Source organism: Bos grunniens, chromosome 27 (assembly GCF_055505025.1).
Source record: "Bos grunniens cultivar Pamir isolate PY7600 chromosome 27, Bosgru_T2T1.0, whole genome shotgun sequence".
Classification (NCBI taxonomy): domain Eukaryota; kingdom Metazoa; phylum Chordata; class Mammalia; order Artiodactyla; family Bovidae; genus Bos; species Bos grunniens.
Genome location: NC_141191.1, coordinates 952,263 through 972,806, shown reverse-complemented (window position 1 = coordinate 972,806; position 20,544 = coordinate 952,263). Strand labels below are relative to the sequence as shown.

Genomic DNA, 20,544 nt, shown 5'->3' with positions numbered 1-20,544 from the left:
AGCCTCGAGCACCCGGGATTCCCAGGTGGTCTCCCATCCAAGATACTAACCAGGCCCGACCCTGCTTAGCTTCCGAGATCAGACGAGATCGGGCGCCTTCAGGCTGATAGGGCCTGAGACGGTGGCGGTTGGCTCGGGGCGCCCTAAGAGCCTTGCGCTTCGCGTCCCTTTCGCTCTGCCCTGCAGGTAGGGCCAACGGGCCGCACATCTCGTCGGGGGGCGTGCTGTACTTGAGCCGCAAGACCCGCGACCGGACTCCAGCCTGCTGACGCCGGCCCGTTCCCCGAACACCGCCAACACCAGACCAGCAAGCGCCTGGCCGGGCCCGGGGGCCCGAGGGGCTTCCAGGACCCCCCATTGACCGGGAGGGCGTGCGTGCATGTGTGCGCGCGGGGCCTGGATGCTGGGCTGAGGGGTGCGGAGGTCTCGGCGCCCTCCCATTCCCGGCCACTCCAGACCCGGCCGCGCTCGCTGAGCGGGGCCTCCCCCCGATCCCATTCGCTGCTCAGGCCCGCGCGGCCCCGGAGGTGTCGGTCTTCGGGGCCGCCGCCTCCCAACCCCCGCGGCCCAGGGGCCTCTGAACCTCCTGCGGGCCTAGGAGCAGTGAAACTTTAGCGCCCAACTTGCCTGGCACCTGTCTGGTGCCCAAACCCACCAGAAGCCAGGGAGGCGCGGTCGACCGGAGGGCCTCAGCCCCGCCCCCTTCGCACTACCGAGGCCCCCCTTTGCCCCCACGCCCAGGCCTCGACCTTCCTGAGAGAGCAGACCAGCCACAGGCAGGCACACAGACAGACACACAGACACTCGCACGAACCCACGCAAAGGGAGACAAGCTGGCCTCTGCAAGCTCCTCAGCCAGAGCCAGAGCACCTGGGAGAGGCCGGGGCCAGATGAACGGGCCGGCGTCTGGCTGTCAGGAGATACAGAGGCAGAAATACATGAAGATTCCGAGACAGACTCCAAGAGTGCGAGAGGAGATACACACAAACACACACACACACACACACACACTTGAGTGTGGTCTTTGGAAATACTTCTGTTCATAGTTGCTTGGTTGAGCCCAACTTTGATACGACCCATGGACTGCGGCCCATCAGGCTCCTCTGTCCGTGGCATTTCCCAGGCGAGGATACTGGAGTGGGTTGCCATTTCCTTCTCCGGGGGGATCTTCCAGACCCAGGGATCAAACCCCAGTCTCCTGCAGGCGGTTACCTTGCCATCTGAACCAGGACATTGCTAATTCCCTAGGCAAAATACAAAGAATAGATCTCGTGTTCTACTAAATGGAAAGATGATTTCAGAAACAGAAGCTGTCCTTTGTTGGTATCTGTGAATCTTTATGTAGTTTTCGTTGATTTTTCCTGTTAAGGCTAACTGAACAAGGCAAGAGAGAAACCCCAGAATTGAAAAGCAGTTGACGTTTTTGAAAGAAACATGTGCAGGTGAAGCTCTCTTCCTTTTTGAGAGATGGTTAAATGCAAAATCTTGATTCAACACATATGACTTTTGTGCACTTTATTTCACATCTCCATGACGAACCCCTAAGGCGTCCAGGAAGAAAGGAGTAGAGTGGCAGACAAAAAGAGCAACCTTTCCCCTTGGTACCATCTCAACCAGCTGCTTAGTTCCTTCATCTCAAGGCCTACCATCTGGGCTTCTCTGGTTTGTCTGATTCTTGTTTTGGGGACCATTTCTATTCACAAGGCTGTGAACAGTGGGTGGTGTTGGCGGGCTGTGTGGGGGTGGGGGAAGCCCTTCTTTCCTTTCCACATGAGACCCAGTGGACAATCCAGGCCCTGCCCACTGCATTGAGTGTACAGCAACAATATCAACGGTGATGCTGGTTAACAACTCATATTCCTGGAATCCACTCCGTTGGCTACTGACTGTGTGTGCTGGGAGACCTGGAAGCTTTCTTGATGATTTAAAATGACAGCAAAGTCTGAGCACATTGGAAAATCTTCACATTTCTGCAAGTGCCACACACCTCCAGAAGGAACCACAAGTCTTGCCTGAAATGGTCAAGGTATAAATATTGGACTCAACGTTGGCAGGTCTCCACCTTTGCTATGGAAGTCAAACGATTTTTCTTTGTAGTGAAAATGAATCATACTGAACGTTCACATACTTCTAGAGCATTTGAAAAGCCCTAACTTGTAGAAATCTGCTGTACGAGTTCCTTGAAAGCAAGAACCTATATTTATGGATACGTATTAATGCCTTATATTTTGCCTTGATTATAGTGTACACATCAACCCAGGAAAGAAAGAATTCAATCGCCAAATATACAAAGAGATCAAAAGTGCCGAGCCAAGTGACACCTTCAGGCCTCCAAGATCTTTTCTGTCTTTCACACACTAAGTAAATACTGAGCACCTACGATGAGCTAGGAGGTGTGTAATAAATTTCTGGAAATAGAATGCGGAGAGAAGAAGACACAGAGTTCCTGCTTTCACTGAGAGGAATTTAATGATACATCACAGCCAGATCCTTTGAAAACTTATTGTGGGACCTGTTCCCTCACCAAAACCTGGGTGTCAGCAAAGGCTTTTCAGAGTAACAATTGATTTGTGATCCATAGGTTGAACCTACGTAAACCAGGGTTAAGATGCAGGAAGAATTTCACGCAGGGAAAATAGCATCTTGGAAGGCTATGTGACCAGGGAAACTTAGGACATTCTAGAAATGAAAAATGCCCTATGGGATGGAAGCCAGAGTGCAGAGGGCATTCCAGTGAAAAGGCATCAGAGACAAACTTCGGGAACAAGCAATGAAGGGATGTGATCATATATTCAATATGATGGGAAAATCCAAGAGCAGTTGTGGCAGGGAGGTGATAGAATTACATCTGCATTTCCAAAAGTTCATCTTGCTCCATAACACTAATGATTGGAGCGACTCAACTGCAAATTACAAGGAGGGACCACTTCCTCGAATCCGAATGGTCCTCATTGCAAAGTCTATCAATAACAAATGCTAGAGAAGATGTGGACCAAAGGGAACTCTACTCCACATGCAGACTGTGTGGGTGAATTCTCTAAGAAATTACGGGAAGAAGTGCTCCATCTTGTTTATTGCATTGTGTTTAGGGGAACTAATTTGGAATTAGTGGAGCCCATTTCTCAGTATATTATTTCCAAACTAGGCAACTATAATTACAGTCTGATAAGATGGAACTCAAATAACTTCTGAATGTTAATTTATTTTGAAAGAGGAAATAATCTTGCAAGAGAAATATAGACAAACAGGAAAAGCATAGTTGTCAATATATTAACCTAGAGATGCTTCAAATATTGTTTAAGAAATATGAAAGTTTCATGGAGTATTTCACATGAAGGAATTATTTCCTCTTAAAAGTCAAAAGGGCTTCCCTGGTGGCTCAGAGGTTAAAGCATCTGCCTGCAATGCAGAAGACCTGGGTTTGATCCCTGAGTCAGAAAGATCCCCTGGAGAAGGAAATGGCAACCCACTCCAGTATTCTTGCCCAGAGAATCCCATGGATGGAGGAGCCTGGTGGTCTACAGTCCACGGGGTCGCAAAGAATCAGATACTACTGAGCAACTTAACTAACTTAAAAGTCAAAAAGGATTATGAGTCCACTCATAAAAATGATTTGTTCTTCAGTTTTATCATGAACTACCTGACTAAAGGATGATTATTTATTGTATTATTCCTTCAAAATTATAGCACATTGTTCACTTTCCAGATTTTTATTTAATTGATATTTATTTAACATTGACTCTGTGCCAGCACTGCAAAACCCACCCACACACCCTACACCAATTTTGTGATTTCATTAGAAACCACTTAATCAAGCAAATTCTATAGTTACCTCTATTTTACATCCTAAATTGGCACATTATATGTCACCCTACTTAACACCATTAAGATTATCTCTTTTTTTAAAATTCTTGATAAATATAATTCCTTGCTTTCTCACAAAATAATTTAAATTATATAAAAACTGGAACTTTGTCTAATTTATCACTGTATTCTTAGCTCATAGAAGAATATTAGTACTAGATAGTCAAAGACTCGTATTAAATGAAAATGATTTCAGTGGGTCTCAAAATAACTTGTCTTTAAAAGGCATTGGTGCCATTTGAAGTAGATATTAGGTTTCCATTTTCTCATCAATGATTTGTTTCATTGGTTTTGTCATTTCAGATCACTTTCTTGAACATCAGATCGTGGAAGATAGAAATAATGTTACTGAATTTATCCTCTTAGAACTTTCTATGGACAAGAAAGTCCAGATCCTCTGCTTTTTATTTTTCTTATTCTGTTACCTGGCTATTTGGTTGGGGAATTTGATCATTGTGATTTCTATTACATGCAGTCAGCTAATCACCCAGCCCATGTACTGCTTCCTTAACTGCCTTGCACTCTCAGACCTCTTCTACACCTCCACTGTGACACCCAAACTCATGACTGACTTACTGATGGAGAAAAAGGCCATTTCCTATAAAAACTGCATGACACAGCTTTTCACCACCCACTTCTTTGAGGGGGGATTGAGGTCTTCACCCTCACAGGGATGGCCTGTGACTGCTATGTGGCCGTCAGCAAACCTCTCCACGACGCCATCACCATGAACAGGCAAAAACGTCACTCAATTCTCATAGCGTCGTGTGCAGGGGGACTTCTTCATTCTCTTGGTCTCTTTCTTCTTGCGATTGTTTGACCTTTCTGTGGCCCCAGTGAAATAGATCACTATTTCCGTGATGCATATCTTTTGTTGAAACTAGCCTGCACTGATACTCACAAAATTGGCTTTTTTGTCATTGCCAGTTCTGGCTTGATGGGACTGGTGCTCTTTGTGGTTTTGATGGCCTCCTACACTTTGATTCTGTATAATGTGTGCACATATTCTGCAGAAAGCCACCATAAAGCACTTTCCACCTGTAGTTCCCACATCACAGTCCGTGATCCTCTTTTTCACACCTGTCATCTTTGTTTACATTAGACCTGCCACAACATTACCAGAAGATAAAGTGTTTACGCTCTTCTACACAATTATTGTCCCCATGCTCAACCCGCTTATCTACACACTTAGAAACATGGAGATGAAAAATTCCATAAGAAGAGTTTGGTGCAATAAAAGGTTCTGGGAAGGGAGCTTAATGATCTGAAGGTCATTCGTCTGACTCCAGTGACTGTCTTCTCATCACTCCCTCTGTTGCTGATTCTCTCCTGCTAATGGGAAAATCAGTCAGAATGTGTAAAAGCCAAGCCTCCAACAACAGCTTGCCTTCAGTGGTTCCTTCTTTATTTTCCTCTCAATGTGTTTTCCCTGATTTCACTTTTCAGTAATAATCTCCTTTGTTTAAAAAAAAAAAAAAGCAAAGAAAAGAAAACTTTTTACAGAGTAAAAACACACTGAAAAATCTGGAGGGAGAGTGATCCTGCCTGTATTGAAGGCTAAACCTGGGGGAGACTTCGCTCTCAAAATAGTTGGCCTCAAGGTATAAAAGGTAATAATATGTTAAAAGGTAAAAGACAGTTGAAGAATCCACCTGCTAATGCAGGAGACACACGTTCAATCCTTGGGCCAGGAAGATCCTCTGGAGAAGGAAATGGCTACCCACTCCAGTGTTTTTGCCTGGGACATCCCATGGAGAGAGGAATCTGGTGGGCTACAGCCCACGGGGATGCAAAACAGCTGGACATGATTCAGCGACTAAACAAAAACAAAAAGGCAGTTATAGGAAAATAAGAACAATCACATACTGCAAACTCCTTTCTGAGCTATATACCTAGCCTCGTATCCTACAACTCTAGACTTCTTTTAATCAAGTACCTAAAGATCTTTTTGTGTGTATTTGTGAACTGCGATTATTTTACTTAAGTGAAATGAATATGTAGATCTAAATACAACATAGTGTAAAGTCCAGCCTTATAGTCTACATGGCAAGTCTTACAGTCTGAAAAGCAAGTCACTGTGTGATCTGTTTGTGAAGTAACATTGTAAGTATTGGGGAAAATATATACAAACTCTTGCTATTTTAACTGGGTTTCACATTAAGTATACATGATCAAGGAATAAATAAACTACAACTGACTTTGCTACAAAAAAGAAGAAAATATAAATCCTTTAGTTCCTCAAAATAGATGATTTATCTCAAAGTAAAAGACTTTCACTTCGTATCTAATTTCAAGTGTAGAATAATCCTAAAATAATATTTGACAAAATATAGATCAGACTCAGTGATGGGAATATATATATATTCTGCTGTTGTGCTTAGGTGTTTCTGACTCTGTGGCCACATGGACTGTAGCCCACCAGGCTTCTCTGTCCATGGGGATTCTCCAGGCACAAATATCAGAGTGGGTTGCCATGTTCTCCTCCAGGGGATCTTCCCAAGCCAGGGACTGAACCCAGGTCTCCCATACTACAGGCAGACTCTTTACCAACTGAGCCATCAGGGAAGCCCAAGTATACTGGAGTGGGTAGCCTATCTCTTCTCCAGGGGATTTTCCTGACCCAGGAATCAACCAGGGGTCTCCTGCATTGCAGATGGATTCTTTACCAGGTGAGCTACCAGGGAAGTCTAATGTGTATACATCCATACCTATAGGATTTTCATGATTTTCTAGTGCAAAGTATACATTTTGTTTGAAATACATTTTTAAGATTGCTGCATTTTCTTATGAAAATGTGCATAGTTTTGGATATAAAATGTAACTATTGATAGTATAGATTTGTATTCTATATAATGAGTTAAACTATATTTAATACTATAGATTTATTTTAGGTAATAGGATATTTTCTAATGTTTCTCTCTCAAATAATGTAATATTTTTTAGAATTAATAGGAAAGATTATGAATTTTAAAGAATCATATTATTAATATGTCATAAAAATGTTGTTAACTGTTCTCCACACAAAGATAGGCCATATTAATATTTGGCTATATTATGTGTGTGTCTCCTTCAGAATTTTCCACAGTTTATTGTGATCCACACAGTCAAAGGCTATGGCATAGTCAAGAAAGCAGAAATAGAAGTTTTTCTGGAACTCTCTTGCTTTTTCGATGATCCAGCAGATGTTGGCAATTTGATTTCTGGTTCCTCTGCCTTTTCTAAAACCAGCTTGAACATCTGGAAGTTCATGGTGCACGTATTGCTGAAGCCTGGCTTGGAGAATTTTGAGCATTACTTTACTAGCAACAAAGATCTGTCTAGTCAAAGCTATAGTTTTTCCAGCAGTCATGTATGGATGTGAGAGTTGGACTCTAAAGAAAGCTGAGGGCCGAAGAATTGATGCATTTGAACTGTGGTGTTGGAGAAGACTCTTGAATGTCCCTTGGACTACAAGGAGATCCAACCAGTCCATTCCAAAGGAGATCAGTCCTGGGTGTTCATTGGAAGGACTGATGTTGAAGCTAAAACTCCAACACTTTGGCCACCTGATGAGAAGAGCTGACGCATTTGAAAAGACCCTGATGCTTGGAAAGGTTGAGGGGAGGAGGAGAAGGGGACAACAGAGGATGAGATGGCTGGATGGCATCACTGACTCAATGGACATGGGTTTGGGTGGACTCCGGGAGTTGGTGATGGACAGGGAGGCCTGGTTTGCTGCAGTACATGGGGTCTCAAAGAGTCAGACACGACTGAGGGACTGAACTGAACTGAATATGTATGTGTCTTATTTTTGTACTTGCAAGATACTTTGCAAATATTATTTTCATATTTTGCTTCATATTTACATGTCAAAAAAGAATGGTGTTTCAGAATTGTAAATAATAATCTTAAGGAGGCAAAAGTTATCAAAGTAACTGAATGAGTATGTAGTAAATAATGTAAATTAACCAGATCTTACTTATTTTCCCAATTGAATTATCTCCTCAAGTGGATTAGTTGTTTGGAGTTACATTTTCATAAAGATCATCCATTCATCTTCCCAGATAGTTGCGAATATCTGGTAATAACTGATATTTTTCAATATCCCCATCTCTGTGTTTGCTTATAGTGTTTAATAGCCTTCCATAGAGACCTCAGTTCTGCCTTCATGTGTAAATTAAGCATAAACCATAATCCATGACCTTCAGCCACGAACTACAGAGTTTAATACCAGATATTTTGGGTGAGGAATTTTTTAAAAAGATGCTTACAATATATGCCATTCTTATCTCTCCTGTTAATAAGTACAAGTACTAGGAAACAAAGAGGCCAGAATATATTGCTTCATTTCACAGAGACATCATTCATACAAATCTCTCTCTCTCGGAATGAGGCTTAAAATAAGACATTATTCTGCCTGCCTCATTCAGTCTGGATTCATGAACAGTTCAGGTTGTGGGGTGGTGGTTGCTTTTCGCTAGTAAATCACACTGTATGAGAAAACTCATATACTGATTTTAATTCCTATTACGTGGGGATTTCTTATGTTATGTCGGTTCAGTTCAGTTCAGTCGCTCAGTCCTGTCCGACTCTTCATGACCCCATGAATCCCAGCACGCCAGGCCTCCCTGTCCATCACCAACTCCTGGAGTTCACTTAGACTCATGTCCATCGAGTCAGTCATGCCATCCAGCCATCTCATCCTCTGTCGTCCCCTTCTCCTCTTGCCCCCAGTCCCTCCCAGCATCGGAGTCTTTCCCAAAGAGTCAACTCTTTGCATGAGGTGGCCAAAGTACTGGAGTTTCAGCTTTAGCATCATTCCTTCCAAAGAAATCCCAGGGCTGATCTCCTTCAGAATGGACTGGTTGGATCTCCTTGCAGTCCAAGGGACTCTCAGGAGTCTTCTCCAACACCACAGTTCAAAAGCATCAATTCTTCGGTGCTCAGCCTTCTTCATGGTCCAACTCTCACATCCATACATGACTACAGAAAAAGCCATAGCCTTGACTAGACGGACCTTTGTTGGCAAAGTAATGTCTCTGCTTTTGAATATGCTATCTAGGTTGTTCATAATTTTTCTTCCAAGGAGTAAGCGTCTTTTAATTTCATGGCTGCAGTCACCATCTGCAGTGATTTTGGAGCCCCCAAAAATAAAGTCTGATACTGTTTCCACTATTTCCCCATCTATTTCCCATGAAGTGATGGGAGCAGATGCCGTGATCTTCGTTTTCTGCGTGTCGAGCTTTAAGCCAACTTTTTCACTCTCCAGTTTCACTTTCATCAAGAGGCTTTTGAGTTCCTCTTCACTTTCTGCCATAAGGGTGGTGTCATCTGCATATCTGAGGTTACTGATATTATCCTGCAATCTTGATTCCAGCTTGTGTTTCTTCCAGTCCAGCATTTCTCATGATGTACTCTGCATAGAAATTAAATAAGCAGGGTGACAATATACAGCCTTGATGTACTCCTTTTCCTATTTGGAACCAGTCTGTTTTTCCATGTCCAGTTCTAACTGTTGCTTCCTGACCTGCATACAGATTTCTCAAGAGGCAGGTCAGGGGTTCTGGTGTTCCCATCTCTTTCAGAATTTTATACAGTTTATTGTGATCCATGCAGTCAAAGGCTTTGGCATAGTCAATAAAGCAGAAATAGATGTTTTTCTGGAACTCTCTTGCTTTTTCCATGATCCAGCAGATGTTGGCAATTTGATCTCTGGTTCCTCTGCCTTTTCTAAAACCAGCTTGAACATCTGGAAGTTCACGGTTCGTGTATTGCTGAAGCCTGGCTTGGAGAATTTTGAGCATTACTTTACTAGCATGTGAGATGAGTGCAATTGTGCAGTAGTTTGAGCATTCTTTGGCATTGCTTTCTTTGGGATTGGAATGAAAACTGACCTTTTCCAGTCCTGTGGCCACTGCTGAGTTTTCCAAATTTGCTGGCATATTCAGTGCAGCACTTTCACAGCATCATCTTTCAGGATTTGAAATAGCTCCTCTGGAATTCCATCACCTCCACTAGCTTTGTTCATAGTGATGCTTTCTAAGGCCCACTTGACTTCACATTCCAGGATGTCTGGCTCGAGGTCAGTGATCACACCGTCGTGATTATCTGGGTCATGAAGATATTTTCTGTACAGTTCTTCTATGTATTCTTGCCACCTCTTCTTAATATCTGCTGCTTCTGTTAGGTCCATACCATTTCTGTCCTTTATCGAGCCCATCTTTGCATGAAATGTCCCCTTGGTATCTCTAATTTTCTTGAAGAGATCTCTAGTCTTTCCCATTCTGTTGTTTTCCTCTATTTCTTTGCATTGATCGCTGAGGAAGGCTTGCTTATCTCTCCTTGCTGTTCTTTGGAACTCTACATTCAGATGCTTATATCTTTCCTTATCTCCTTTGCTTTTCACTTCTCTTCTTTTTACAGCTAAGTCATACAGTGACTCACTTAGTGGCTCAGTCACACACTTGAGAATGTAAGGAACAACACTTCTTGAAACAGGCAATATCGAAAACAATAGCAGTAATAGTAGAATCATAAGAAGTTAAGTCAAGAACTTCTATTAGGTGTAGCCCAGTGACATCTCCATGTCATCTGACTTAGTTTGCTAAATGACTATAGCTTGCTGTTGATATCCTGCTTGTAGATCCTGAGCATCTGATCTTTATTCAAAGACTGGTTATTGAGATAAGCTTTAGAAACAAACTCAGAATGTCCTTTTTAACAACTTAATTCAACCTCTTAGCAATGTAACATAACCACAAGGAACTATCTAAGGAGTGAGTCTTAGTAAATACAGACCTTAATTAAAAAAACTGGAACTTAATATTCAGTGAAACATAATAGATGCCATAGGCCTGACATCAGTTAGGTGGATTTTTCTTTTACAGCTCCCCAGTATACGTTGAGATTTCTGTATATGTCGGGAGACAGTCTTTTTATTTACCTGATAAGGCTGTTCAGAACCCAAGTGTCTCCAGTTTCTGGAGGGATGAGGCAGAGAGAAAAAAGGTATAATTTTACCCATAGGAGTAAATCACTAGATTGTTTTAAACGATCAGTAACTCGAGGAGAAGTGCTTCTTTATATCTGAAAATACAGAGTAAAAGTCAACAATATGTCAGACAAAAAGTCGTGAAAATTGTGGTCATATTTAGCAGTCTACTCCATCCCGTGCAATTGATCCCTTTGTTCTGCTGTCCTTGCCCAATGACCAAGGACATCAGTGAAAGCAATAGTCTCGAAGAGACTCATGAAGTTTTTGTGAACGTCTGTATGACCTGTCCAGCAAAGTGGGTGCCCTGATCACTGGAGATTGTGGAAAGCACCTTTTAACCATTTTTTTCTATTCTGAGATATTAATCCTGAAGCCAGGAAAGGCATTATCAAATAAAAATGAGGTTTGTCAGGGAGCCAGGAAAAGCCAAGTGGCCATCTTGGACCTCTCATAGCCCCAACTCTTTGGTTTATGGCCATTTTTAATCCATTTTAAATTCCCTGAAGATGTGTTAACTTTTGTAGAAGCAGAATGAGCTTTGTTCATATGTGCTGTAGTCTGTTCTCAAAAGCCACATTCCAAGAAAACATTGTTCTTTTAATCAGTGAGAGAAAACCAAATTCCAGTTTGGTAACAGCTTATATTCACTGTGAAACAATAGTTATTCACTTAGTCATAGTAACAATAAGACTTCAAAGGCAGTTTAATGTCTTAACAAACTTGTAGCATGCACAAAACTCTTCTTTCACTTGCAACACACCTGGTTACACTTTCTGTATTCATCACTTCATTTGTCCATTTAGAGGACAGCCACCTGTACGTTTAGACTTACTTTGCTTTCCCTTAATAGAATGGAATTCCATTCCTTATTACTTTTTATTAAAAACACACATCTTACTTTTCTTCAGAAACCATGACTTGTACTTTGCATCATCATTCTGTAGATTGGTAAGGATAAATCACCCAAAGTTATATCATTTATAAAAGTATCTTCACAATGCCTCTGTTAATTAGATCAATAAACAAACATCAATATCATGTATCAGTTCAGTAATGATTATTTCCCAGATCACACAAGCCTCAAATTCATTTACTTTAATTTTCTTGAATTTAGAATTGTTTGATTTGTAAGCACTGACTTCTCTTTAGGCCAATTAATTAGAGCTCATTGAACCACTTAGCCTTTAGCAATTTTTTCCAAGGATGGAGACATACACCGAGACACACACATATCTGGACAGACAGAAACCTCACAGTTTTCCACCTGAAACTTAAAATGTCTCTTTGTCCCTTTTAATTTCTTGGCTTGAGTTCCAGCTCATGGCTGGAGTCCCAGATAGAGTGGGCTGTGTATCTCAAGGACATGATAAGAGTTAACTCAGGTTTTTCCCCAGGCATGTTTCTGTTTCTCAGGCAGGATCAGAGCTCCCCAAAAGAGTATTTTCACAAGTCAAACTTTTAGTAATTACATGTGCAAAAAGAACCAGTTTTGCAATTTCAAAAAGATTCCATTTTACCTAGTTTTCTCCGGAGTCTAAAGAATACACATGGCCATTCAGGGTTCAAAATGTCATTTCTCCTTCATGTAGTCATAGCTTCATAGCTAAGCTTTAAACCAGAGAGTGCTCAGATGGGCTCTGATGACAGGGGTAGACTGATCGATAAGATGTCCCAGCAGGTATTCTCTCTCTGGGCAGGTGAGGTCTTCTCTTAAAGCAAAGAAACCCCATATATAAGGGATTTTTAGGCCTTGAGGATCAAAATTATCCCAGTTTTTCAAGATATTATTCAAGGGGGGTGGTTCTGGACTGTTAGGCCCCATCTGTAAGAGAGAAAAAAGCAGTGCCCAGTGCCATGGCTTTTTTCTACCAGAGGTGTCTGCCCCTGCTCTAGACGGGGTTGGAGACTGATTTTCCACCTAAGCTTCCTTCCCTGGCCAGAGCTAACCTGTCTCTTACAGGTGAAGGTGTCCTACTCCCAACCCCCCTCGTTCTACCACCCAGGCATGGTGGAGATGCACCAGGGTTAGACCTGATGGCATCCCAGATTGATGTCCAGGTCCTCACCATTAAAACCTTGGTTTGATTTCCCTTTTATTCTGGCACCACCTGGGGTGGAACAGAGTAGTTTTCCGGATGCTTGCCGAGCCAAGACCACTAGGGGAAGCACCCAACTTCTGTGTACCTGTGCACATTCCTCATAACAGTATAAGTGGCAAGTCATAAAGGGATGAACAGAAAACCCAAGACATCCTCCTGAGAGTGGCCACACGAGTCTATTTAATAACAAAGGAGGCGATGGAGGGCCCGCCTGCGAGGAAAAACTAATCCTTCATATTCATGGAGTGCCAGCATCATCCTTTTTATTCCTGTCCAGCAGACTGTACAAAAAGAATACCTAAGGAGTTGAGACAAGAGCCACTGGAGGGCTTCGTCTGCTCTGCTAAGAGCTAGCGTTACTAAGGGAAGAAGCCCAATGCACTTTCAATCTGCCCAAATCTGGGGTGTCCCAATCTGTGTCCTCAGGAATCTCATGCTCACCAGCAATGCCTCAATCCATATAGTCCAGAGGCATAGCCATGACAAGAACTTGCCTGTGTGTCTGTGGGGTCAGGATGGTGATTTCCAGTCTGAGAGATGTCCCTGGAGCTAGAGCTCCAGCTAGCTCCCTAAAGTGCTCCTGTCTGCAGTGTCCTGTAAAACTTGGAGTGGGGGCCTTGCTAGAAAAGCACAATAACAGCATGGATTGCAAGTCCCTTGAAAGTCTACAATCCGGCACACAAGGTTAATAACTTTAATTCCCCAAGCAGATATGAAATGGTCAGAGGGACCAGGAAAAGCTGACTGGGGAAAAGAAATTCAGTCCACATGCTTCTGATTTAGTAAAGTAGCTGCTGCTGCTGCTGCTGCTGCTAAGTTGCTTCAGTTGTGTCTGACTCTGTTGAGTCAGACCCCAGAGTTGGCAGCCCACCAGGCTCCCCCGCCCCTGGGGTTCTCCAAGCAAGAGTACTGTAGTGGATTGCCCTTTCCTTCTCCAATGCAGGAAAGTGAAAAGGGAAAGTGAAGTCACTCAGTCGTGTCCAACTCTTAGCGACCCCATGGACTGCAGCCTACCAGGCTCCTCCGCCCATGGGATTTTCCAGGCAAGAGTACTGGAGTGGGGTGCCATTGCCTTCTCCGTAGTAAAGTAGAGACCACAGTAAAAGAGCAAAAGAGTCTCAACTCTGAGTGTTCTTATTTGTCTTGAAGATCTTGGACAAGCCCCCAAGATGATAACCTAGCAGTCAACGGTGACCGATGCCACTGGATTCATGGTGTCTAAGAAGAAGATATTACTCTGGGGCCAAAGACAGTCTCAGTCACTCAGAGCTTTGTGTATATTTTATTTAAAGTGAAGGTGACAGAAAAAGCTTCTGACACAGACATCAGAAGGGGCTCACTAATTTAAGTGGGGCCATATATACTTCTCAACTAGCCTCTGAGAATAGACAAAAAACATCTCAAGGATGTGAGCGTTTTGCCCAGACCCTTTCCTATAACATACATCCAAAGCTCAAAAAGAGGAATGTCCTTGAACCTGAGATACTGCTCCCTACAATGCCTACTTGTCTTAGGCAAAAGAATGTGAAAAAGAAAGCAAGCTTGCCTCCTCCTTAAAGGGGCTTTAGGCTTGGACTCTTTATCAACCTGCTGGGACAGGTAAGTATACAGTTAAACTCAGAAAACTCTAATGTTGTAATGGTGGTGAGTAAAGCATTTGTATAACATACCACTGATAACTCATATAAGTATATCACTTATAAATTCAGTATGAAGGTCAAAAGATAAAATATCAAAATAATGATAACTACAAAATGAAATAATGGAACCATGTTTGAAGAATTAGATGACAGTATGATACGAAGTCAACAAACAGAGAGACGCAATGAAGAGCTACAAATTATTTTTTTTAAAGGAAACTAACATAAATTCTGGATTTGAAAACTAAAATAATTGAAATGAAAAATTGATAGGTTCAACAGCACATTTGAGATGCTAGCAGAAATAATCCATAAACTTGAAGATGAATTCATAGAAATCAATGTAAAAATAAAGAGAAAAAAATGTTGAGGGAAAATGATCTAAGGCATCCATTCATTACACCATCAAGTATGGAAGGAGAGAGACTCTCAGAAAGCAGGGAGAGAAAGGGGAGAGAGTAAAATCACTTGTAGATGGAATGGCTGACCGGCAGGTCAGAGCGAAACGGAGATGCAGCGCAGGGCTCTTAGGGCGCCCGGTGGCAGCAGACTCTGTCTAAGGCGATAGCGCCCTGAAAGCGCCCTATCTCATCTGATCTCGGAAGCTAAGCAGGGTCGGGCCTGGTTAGTACTTGGGTGGGAGACCGCCTGGGCATACCGGGTGCTGTAGGCTCTTTGCCTTCCCTCTCCTTTAGCCCCCGCCCCACGTCCCAACTCTTGGGCTCCCGCAGCCCCAGCCCCTCCTGGGGCTGGGTGGCCAGGGCACTGACTCCCGCTGCAGACCTGGGTTGCCTCCGCGCGGCCCGCGAGCCCCTCCGCATTTGGCTTCCAGGAAACCAGACGACCGTCCCGCGGGTCTCCGTCTGGGGCTCCCATGGCGTGCCTCAGGCAATCCCAGGGGGCTGCACCAGCTCCAGCCCCAGCCCCAGCCCCACCTCCACCCCACCCCACCGTCCCGCGGGTCTCCGTCTGGGGCTCCCTTGGCGTGCCTCAGGCAATCCCAGGGGGCTGCACCAGCTCCAGCCCCAGCCCCAGCCCCACCCCCACCCCACCCCACCCCCATCCTCGCAGGCGAACGCCCGAGCTCGCGCGCACCCGCGCGCACACACAGATATATGTGCACAGACGGTGCATGTATCTTGTTCAGTTATAATTTTGGTGGATATATGCCTGGGAGTGGGACTGCTGAATATGGTACTTCTAGTTTTAGTTCCTTTAGGAACCTCCATACTCTTTTCCATAGTGGCTCTACCAACTCACATTCCTACTAACGGTGGAGGCGAGTTCCCTTTTCTCCACATCCTCTCCAGCATTTGTTATCTACAGACTTTTCCATGAGGACCATTCTGACTAATGTGAAGTGGAACCTCGTTGTAGTTTGGAGTTGAGTCTGTCCAATCATGAGTGATGTGGAGCAAGATGACCTTTTTAAAATGCAGATGCAATTCTATCACCTCCCTGCTCCAACTGCTCTTGTATTTTCCCATCATAGTGAAGATATGACCAAATCCCTTCATTGCTTGGTCCCCCCTTTCTTCTCTGATTTCTTTTCACTGGAATGCCCTCTGCACTCTTTTGGTTCCATCCCATAGGGCATTTTTCATTTCTTGAATGTACTAAGGTTCCCTTGTCATGTAGCCTTCCAAGATGCTATTTTACCTGCCTGAAATTCTTCCTGCATCTCAACCCTGGTTGACATTGGTTCAACCTATGGATCTCAACTCAATTATTAGTCTGAAAAGCCTTCTCTGACACCCAGTTTTTGGTGAGGGAAGAGGCCCCTATAGAAGTTCTCAAAGTATCTGCCTGTTATTTATCATTAGTCAGTGAAAGAAGGAACTGTGTTTCTTCTTCTCTCAGCATTCTATTTCCAGAAACATATTGCATGCCTACTAGCTCATAGTAGGTGCTCAATATTTATTCAGTGTGCGAAAGACAGAAAAGTTCTGGGAAGCCTCAACTTTTCACTTGGCTCAGCACTTTTGATCTCTTTGTATCTTTGTCAATTCAGTTCTTTTCTTTCTTCTGTTGATGTGCACACTATATTCAAGGGACGATCTAAGGCATGAAGACATATCAATAAATATAGGTTCTTGCTTTCCAGGAACTCATACATCAGATTTCTATAATTCAGGGTTTTTTTTAATTAATGCTCTAGAACAATGTGAACTTTTAGTATTATCCATTTTCATTTCAAAGAAAGATCATTTTACTTACATAGCAAAGGTGGAGACCTTCCAACTTTCAGTCCAATACTTATAACTTTACCATTTCAGGCAAGTCTTTTGGTTCCTTCTGGAGGTGTGCAGCTCTTCCAGAAATGTTAAGATCTTCCATAGTCCTCATGGAGTGGATTCCAGCAATATGCATTGTTAACCAGCATCACTGGTGATTCTGTTGCTACAGACTCAATGCAGTGGGCAGGGCCTGGACTGCCCACTGGGTCTGATGTGGAATGGAAAGAAGGGCTTACCCCCTCCACTGTTTCTAGCCCTGTGACTAGAAACGGTCCCCAAACAAAAATCAGACAAACAAGATTATCCCAGATCGTAGTCCATGAGATGAAGGAACTAAGCAGCTGGTTGAGATGGAGCCAAGGGGAAAGGTTGCTCTTTTTTTCTCCACCTCTACTCCTTTCTTCCTTGATGCCTTAGTGATTCATCGTGGAGATTTGAAATAAAGTTCACAAGAGTCATATTTGTTGAATAAAGATTTTGCATTGAACCAACTCTAAAAAATGAAGAAAGTTTCACCTGCCACATGTTTCTTTTAAAAAGTCAATTGCTTTTCAACTCTGGGGTTTCTCCATTGCCTTGTTCAAGTAGCCTTAATCATAAAAATAAAATAAAACTAAATAAAGATTCAAATATACCAACAAAGGAAAGCTGCTGTTTCTTAAATCATCTTTCCACTTAGTAGAACACTAGCTCTTTTCTTTGTATTTTGACTAGGCAATTAGTTGTATTGTGGCTCAGATGGGAAGGCATCCACCTGCAGGAGACTCAGGTTTGATCCCTGGGTCGGGAAGATCCCCTGGAGAAAGAAATGGCAAACCACTCCAGTATTCTTGACTGGGAAATGCCACGGACAGAGGAGCCTAACTGGCCACAGTCCATGGGTAGCATAAAAGTTGGGCACAACTGAGCAACTAAGAACAGAAGTATTTCCAAGGACCACATTCAAGAGATTTGGAACTCTTGCTTGACTTCCTCATGTTGACCATGTTGACTAGGCAGCAGATAGCAGCTGATTCTTCTGTACAATTAACAAAGAATGTGTCATTCTGTTCTATACTTTTCTGTACTGTAGGAAGAGACTGTGCAGAGCAGATGTCTGGACTTGTACAGGACTTTTGGTCCTTTAGAGGATTACAGTTGCACCATCAATGCTTGCCAGGGGTGGCAGGAAGGCGGCCCTGAAAGTTTGAGTCCAGACATGTCCAGTGTTTTAGGATGTATCAGATGAGTAAGAATGCATTTACCCTTCACTATGTCTCCATAGAAAGTTGCTTTGGGTTTGGAGGTACACACACACACACACACACACACACACCCTGCCGCCGAGACAGGTCAAGAGCTAGAAACCACAGGTAAGGGAGACGGAGAAAGAGGGAGAGAGAGACAGCAAGAGGACACGCAAGCTTCCCAACCCCCGGCCTCCACACCCTCCCCCCTCCACTCTGGGTATTCACTGGGCCCCAAGTCGACCCGACCTCACCCTCACCCACCGACACACTCACACACACTCTCACACACTCACCCTCTGGCCTGGGGATGGGGGCTGGGTATCGCCTTAGGTAGCCAGGCCGAAGGGGACCTTTGAGACCTCGGCTTCAAGGAAGTCTTGGGGTCCCCACGGGTGACCGCCAGCCCCAGGGCACCGCGTCCAGCCGGGCCCGGCCCAAAGCCGACGCCCCCTCCCTAGGGGAAGCTGCTTCTTCCGCGTGACCTTCCTCTGAGGTGCGTCACGGGCTGTGCCAGTGTGTCTGTCTCAGATCCGATGCCATCCTCTCTCCCCTGTCTCCTGTTTGCTGTCTCTCTGTCACTCGCTCTGTGTCTCCCTCTGTCTCTGGCTCCGTGTGTGTGTGTGTGTGTGTGCGCGCACGCGCACGCGTCTGTCTGTCTGTCTATCTGTATCTCCCTCTCACAGTCCTGGAGTCTATCTCTGAACTTTCATCTCTTTCTGCCTCTGTCTCTCCTGACACCCGGCGGCCCGTCCGTTCCTCTGGCCCCGGCCTCTCACAGGTGCTATGGCTCTGGCTGATGAGGTTGCGACGGCGGGCTGTCAACTGTCTGTGTGTCTGTCCGTGTGCCTGCCTGTCGCTCGTCTGCTCTCGCAGGAAGGTTGTGTGCTTGTCCGGCGGCATGGGGGAAAGGTGGGGGCCTCAGTAGGGCGAAGGGGCGGGGCTGAGGCACTCGGGTGGACCGCGCCTCCGTGGCTCCCGGTGGGTTTGGGCACCGGGCAGGTGTCGGGCAGGATGGGCGCTCAGGGCCCTGGCTGGGTTGCGCCTAGGCCCACAGGAGGCTCAGAGGCCCGAGGGCCGCGGGGGTTGGGCGGCGGCAGGGCCGAAAGCCAGAAACCTCTGGGCCGCGTGGCCCTGGGCAGCGAACGGGATCGAGGGAGGCCCGGCTCGCCGAGCGCGGCCGGGCCTCGAGAGGCCCGGGATGGAGGGCGCCAAGACCTCCGCGCCCCTCAGCCCACCCCCCAGGCCCCGTGCGCACGCACGCCTGGCATGCCGCTGGGGGTCCCGGAAGCCCTCCGGGCTGCCGAACCTGGCCAGGCGTTTGCTGGCCGCGGGGTGGCAGTGTTCGGGGGCGTGGCGCCATTGGCCGGCGGAGTCTGGTCGCGGGTCGTTCGGCTCAAGTATAGCGCGCGCCCCCACGGTGAGGTGCGGCTTGCTGGGCTGACAGGCAGGTCAGAGCGAAAGGGAGGCACAGTGCAGGGCTCTTAGGGCGCCCGGCGGCAGCCGCCTCCTTCTAAGGCCATACCACCCTGAACGCGCCTGATCTCATCTGATCTCGAGGGCTCACATTTGATGGTGGTCTTGTCATCTCCTACCTCTTTCTCGTAAAGCTGGCAGCTGAGGGAATGAGGTAAGTGTAAAATTGAATAACAATAGACTGTGTGGAATCTGTGAATGTGGAGCTCTGTGAATCCGTAGGTCTAAGGAGAGACTGGCAGCTGCCGACGTGGAGTATCTGTCCCCATGACCACGTTTACGTCATCAAATGTGCCATTGACCGCCCTCCCCCCACCCCGGGTGGCAGGGACCCCCACGTGGCAGCCCCCAGGCTCGCTCTCTCTGGCTCATCCACCCTCTAGAAGTTTCCCCAGACCCTCAGTAGGAGTGGGCACTGCTACGGGTGTGCGTTGTGTGTCCTCGTGCCCCATGTGACGTTGCACGACTAACCGCACTCTGTGTTTGCACCCTTCCTCCCGCGCTCATGGGACCAGGCAGCGTGGCGGGAATGCAGGGGCTGGATTCTGCTACAGTCAGGACTTGCTCCTGATGTGCTTTGGGGTGAGTACAGGCCGGCCTGGTCCTGCGGGGGCACGGAGCCCACGCCCCAGGGAGTGGAGGGTCAGTGGGTCTCTGGAGGTTAGCCTGGGAGAACCCTCACACCAGAGAACGTGACCTTGGCGCCCCACTGCCGCCGGAGTGGTCAGAGCATGGCCAAGGCCCCTCGCATAGGGACTCATGGGTATCCCTCCCACAGCGCCAGTGCTGCCGGCCATGCCCTGCGTGCACGTTCTCGGAGGGAACAGGGCCCAGAGCGTCAGGGTTCACGAGGCTGCCCTGCCCTGGGCCTCTCCGTACGGAGGCCAGCGTTTCACACGGAGGTGCACTGGCATCTGGGGCTCGGCTGCTGCTAAGGGGCCACCCTCCCTTGCAGGCGCTGCTCTGGGTGGGCCTCTGGTGGGTCTGGCCCTGGGGCCCAGCCCTGCTCGAGCAACTCTGAGGGCAGGA

At 45.7% G+C, this 20,544-nt stretch overlaps 1 protein-coding gene and 3 pseudogenes across 2 annotated transcripts; 3 read left to right on the top strand and 1 right to left on the bottom strand.

Moving 5' to 3' along the window:
- LOC147343372 (5S ribosomal RNA) lies at positions 1 to 120 on the bottom strand (annotated as a pseudogene).
- A 4,016-nt stretch (positions 121 to 4,136) lies between these two features.
- Positions 4,137 to 5,114, top strand: LOC147343371 (olfactory receptor 4P4-like; annotated as a pseudogene). The gene has a single exon (XR_015156056.1). The product of XR_015156056.1 is annotated as an olfactory receptor 4P4-like (transcript).
- Positions 5,115 to 15,130: 10,016 nt separating this feature from the next.
- Positions 15,131 to 15,249, top strand: LOC147343370 (5S ribosomal RNA; annotated as a pseudogene).
- Positions 15,250 to 18,783: 3,534 nt separating this feature from the next.
- Positions 18,784 to 19,650, top strand: LOC147343369 (uncharacterized). The gene has a single exon (XM_086379848.1). The coding sequence runs from the start codon at positions 18,826 to 18,828 to the stop codon at positions 19,525 to 19,527; it is 702 nt and encodes a 233-aa protein (XP_086235974.1). The 5' UTR covers positions 18,784 to 18,825; the 3' UTR covers positions 19,528 to 19,650.
- Positions 19,651 to 20,544: the final 894 nt, after the last annotated feature.

Excerpts from the sequence above, each read along its gene's own strand:
- LOC147343369 (XM_086379848.1), top strand. The coding sequence starts at position 18,826 with ATGGCTCTGGCTGATGAGGTTGCGACGGCGGGCTGTCAACTGTCTGTG.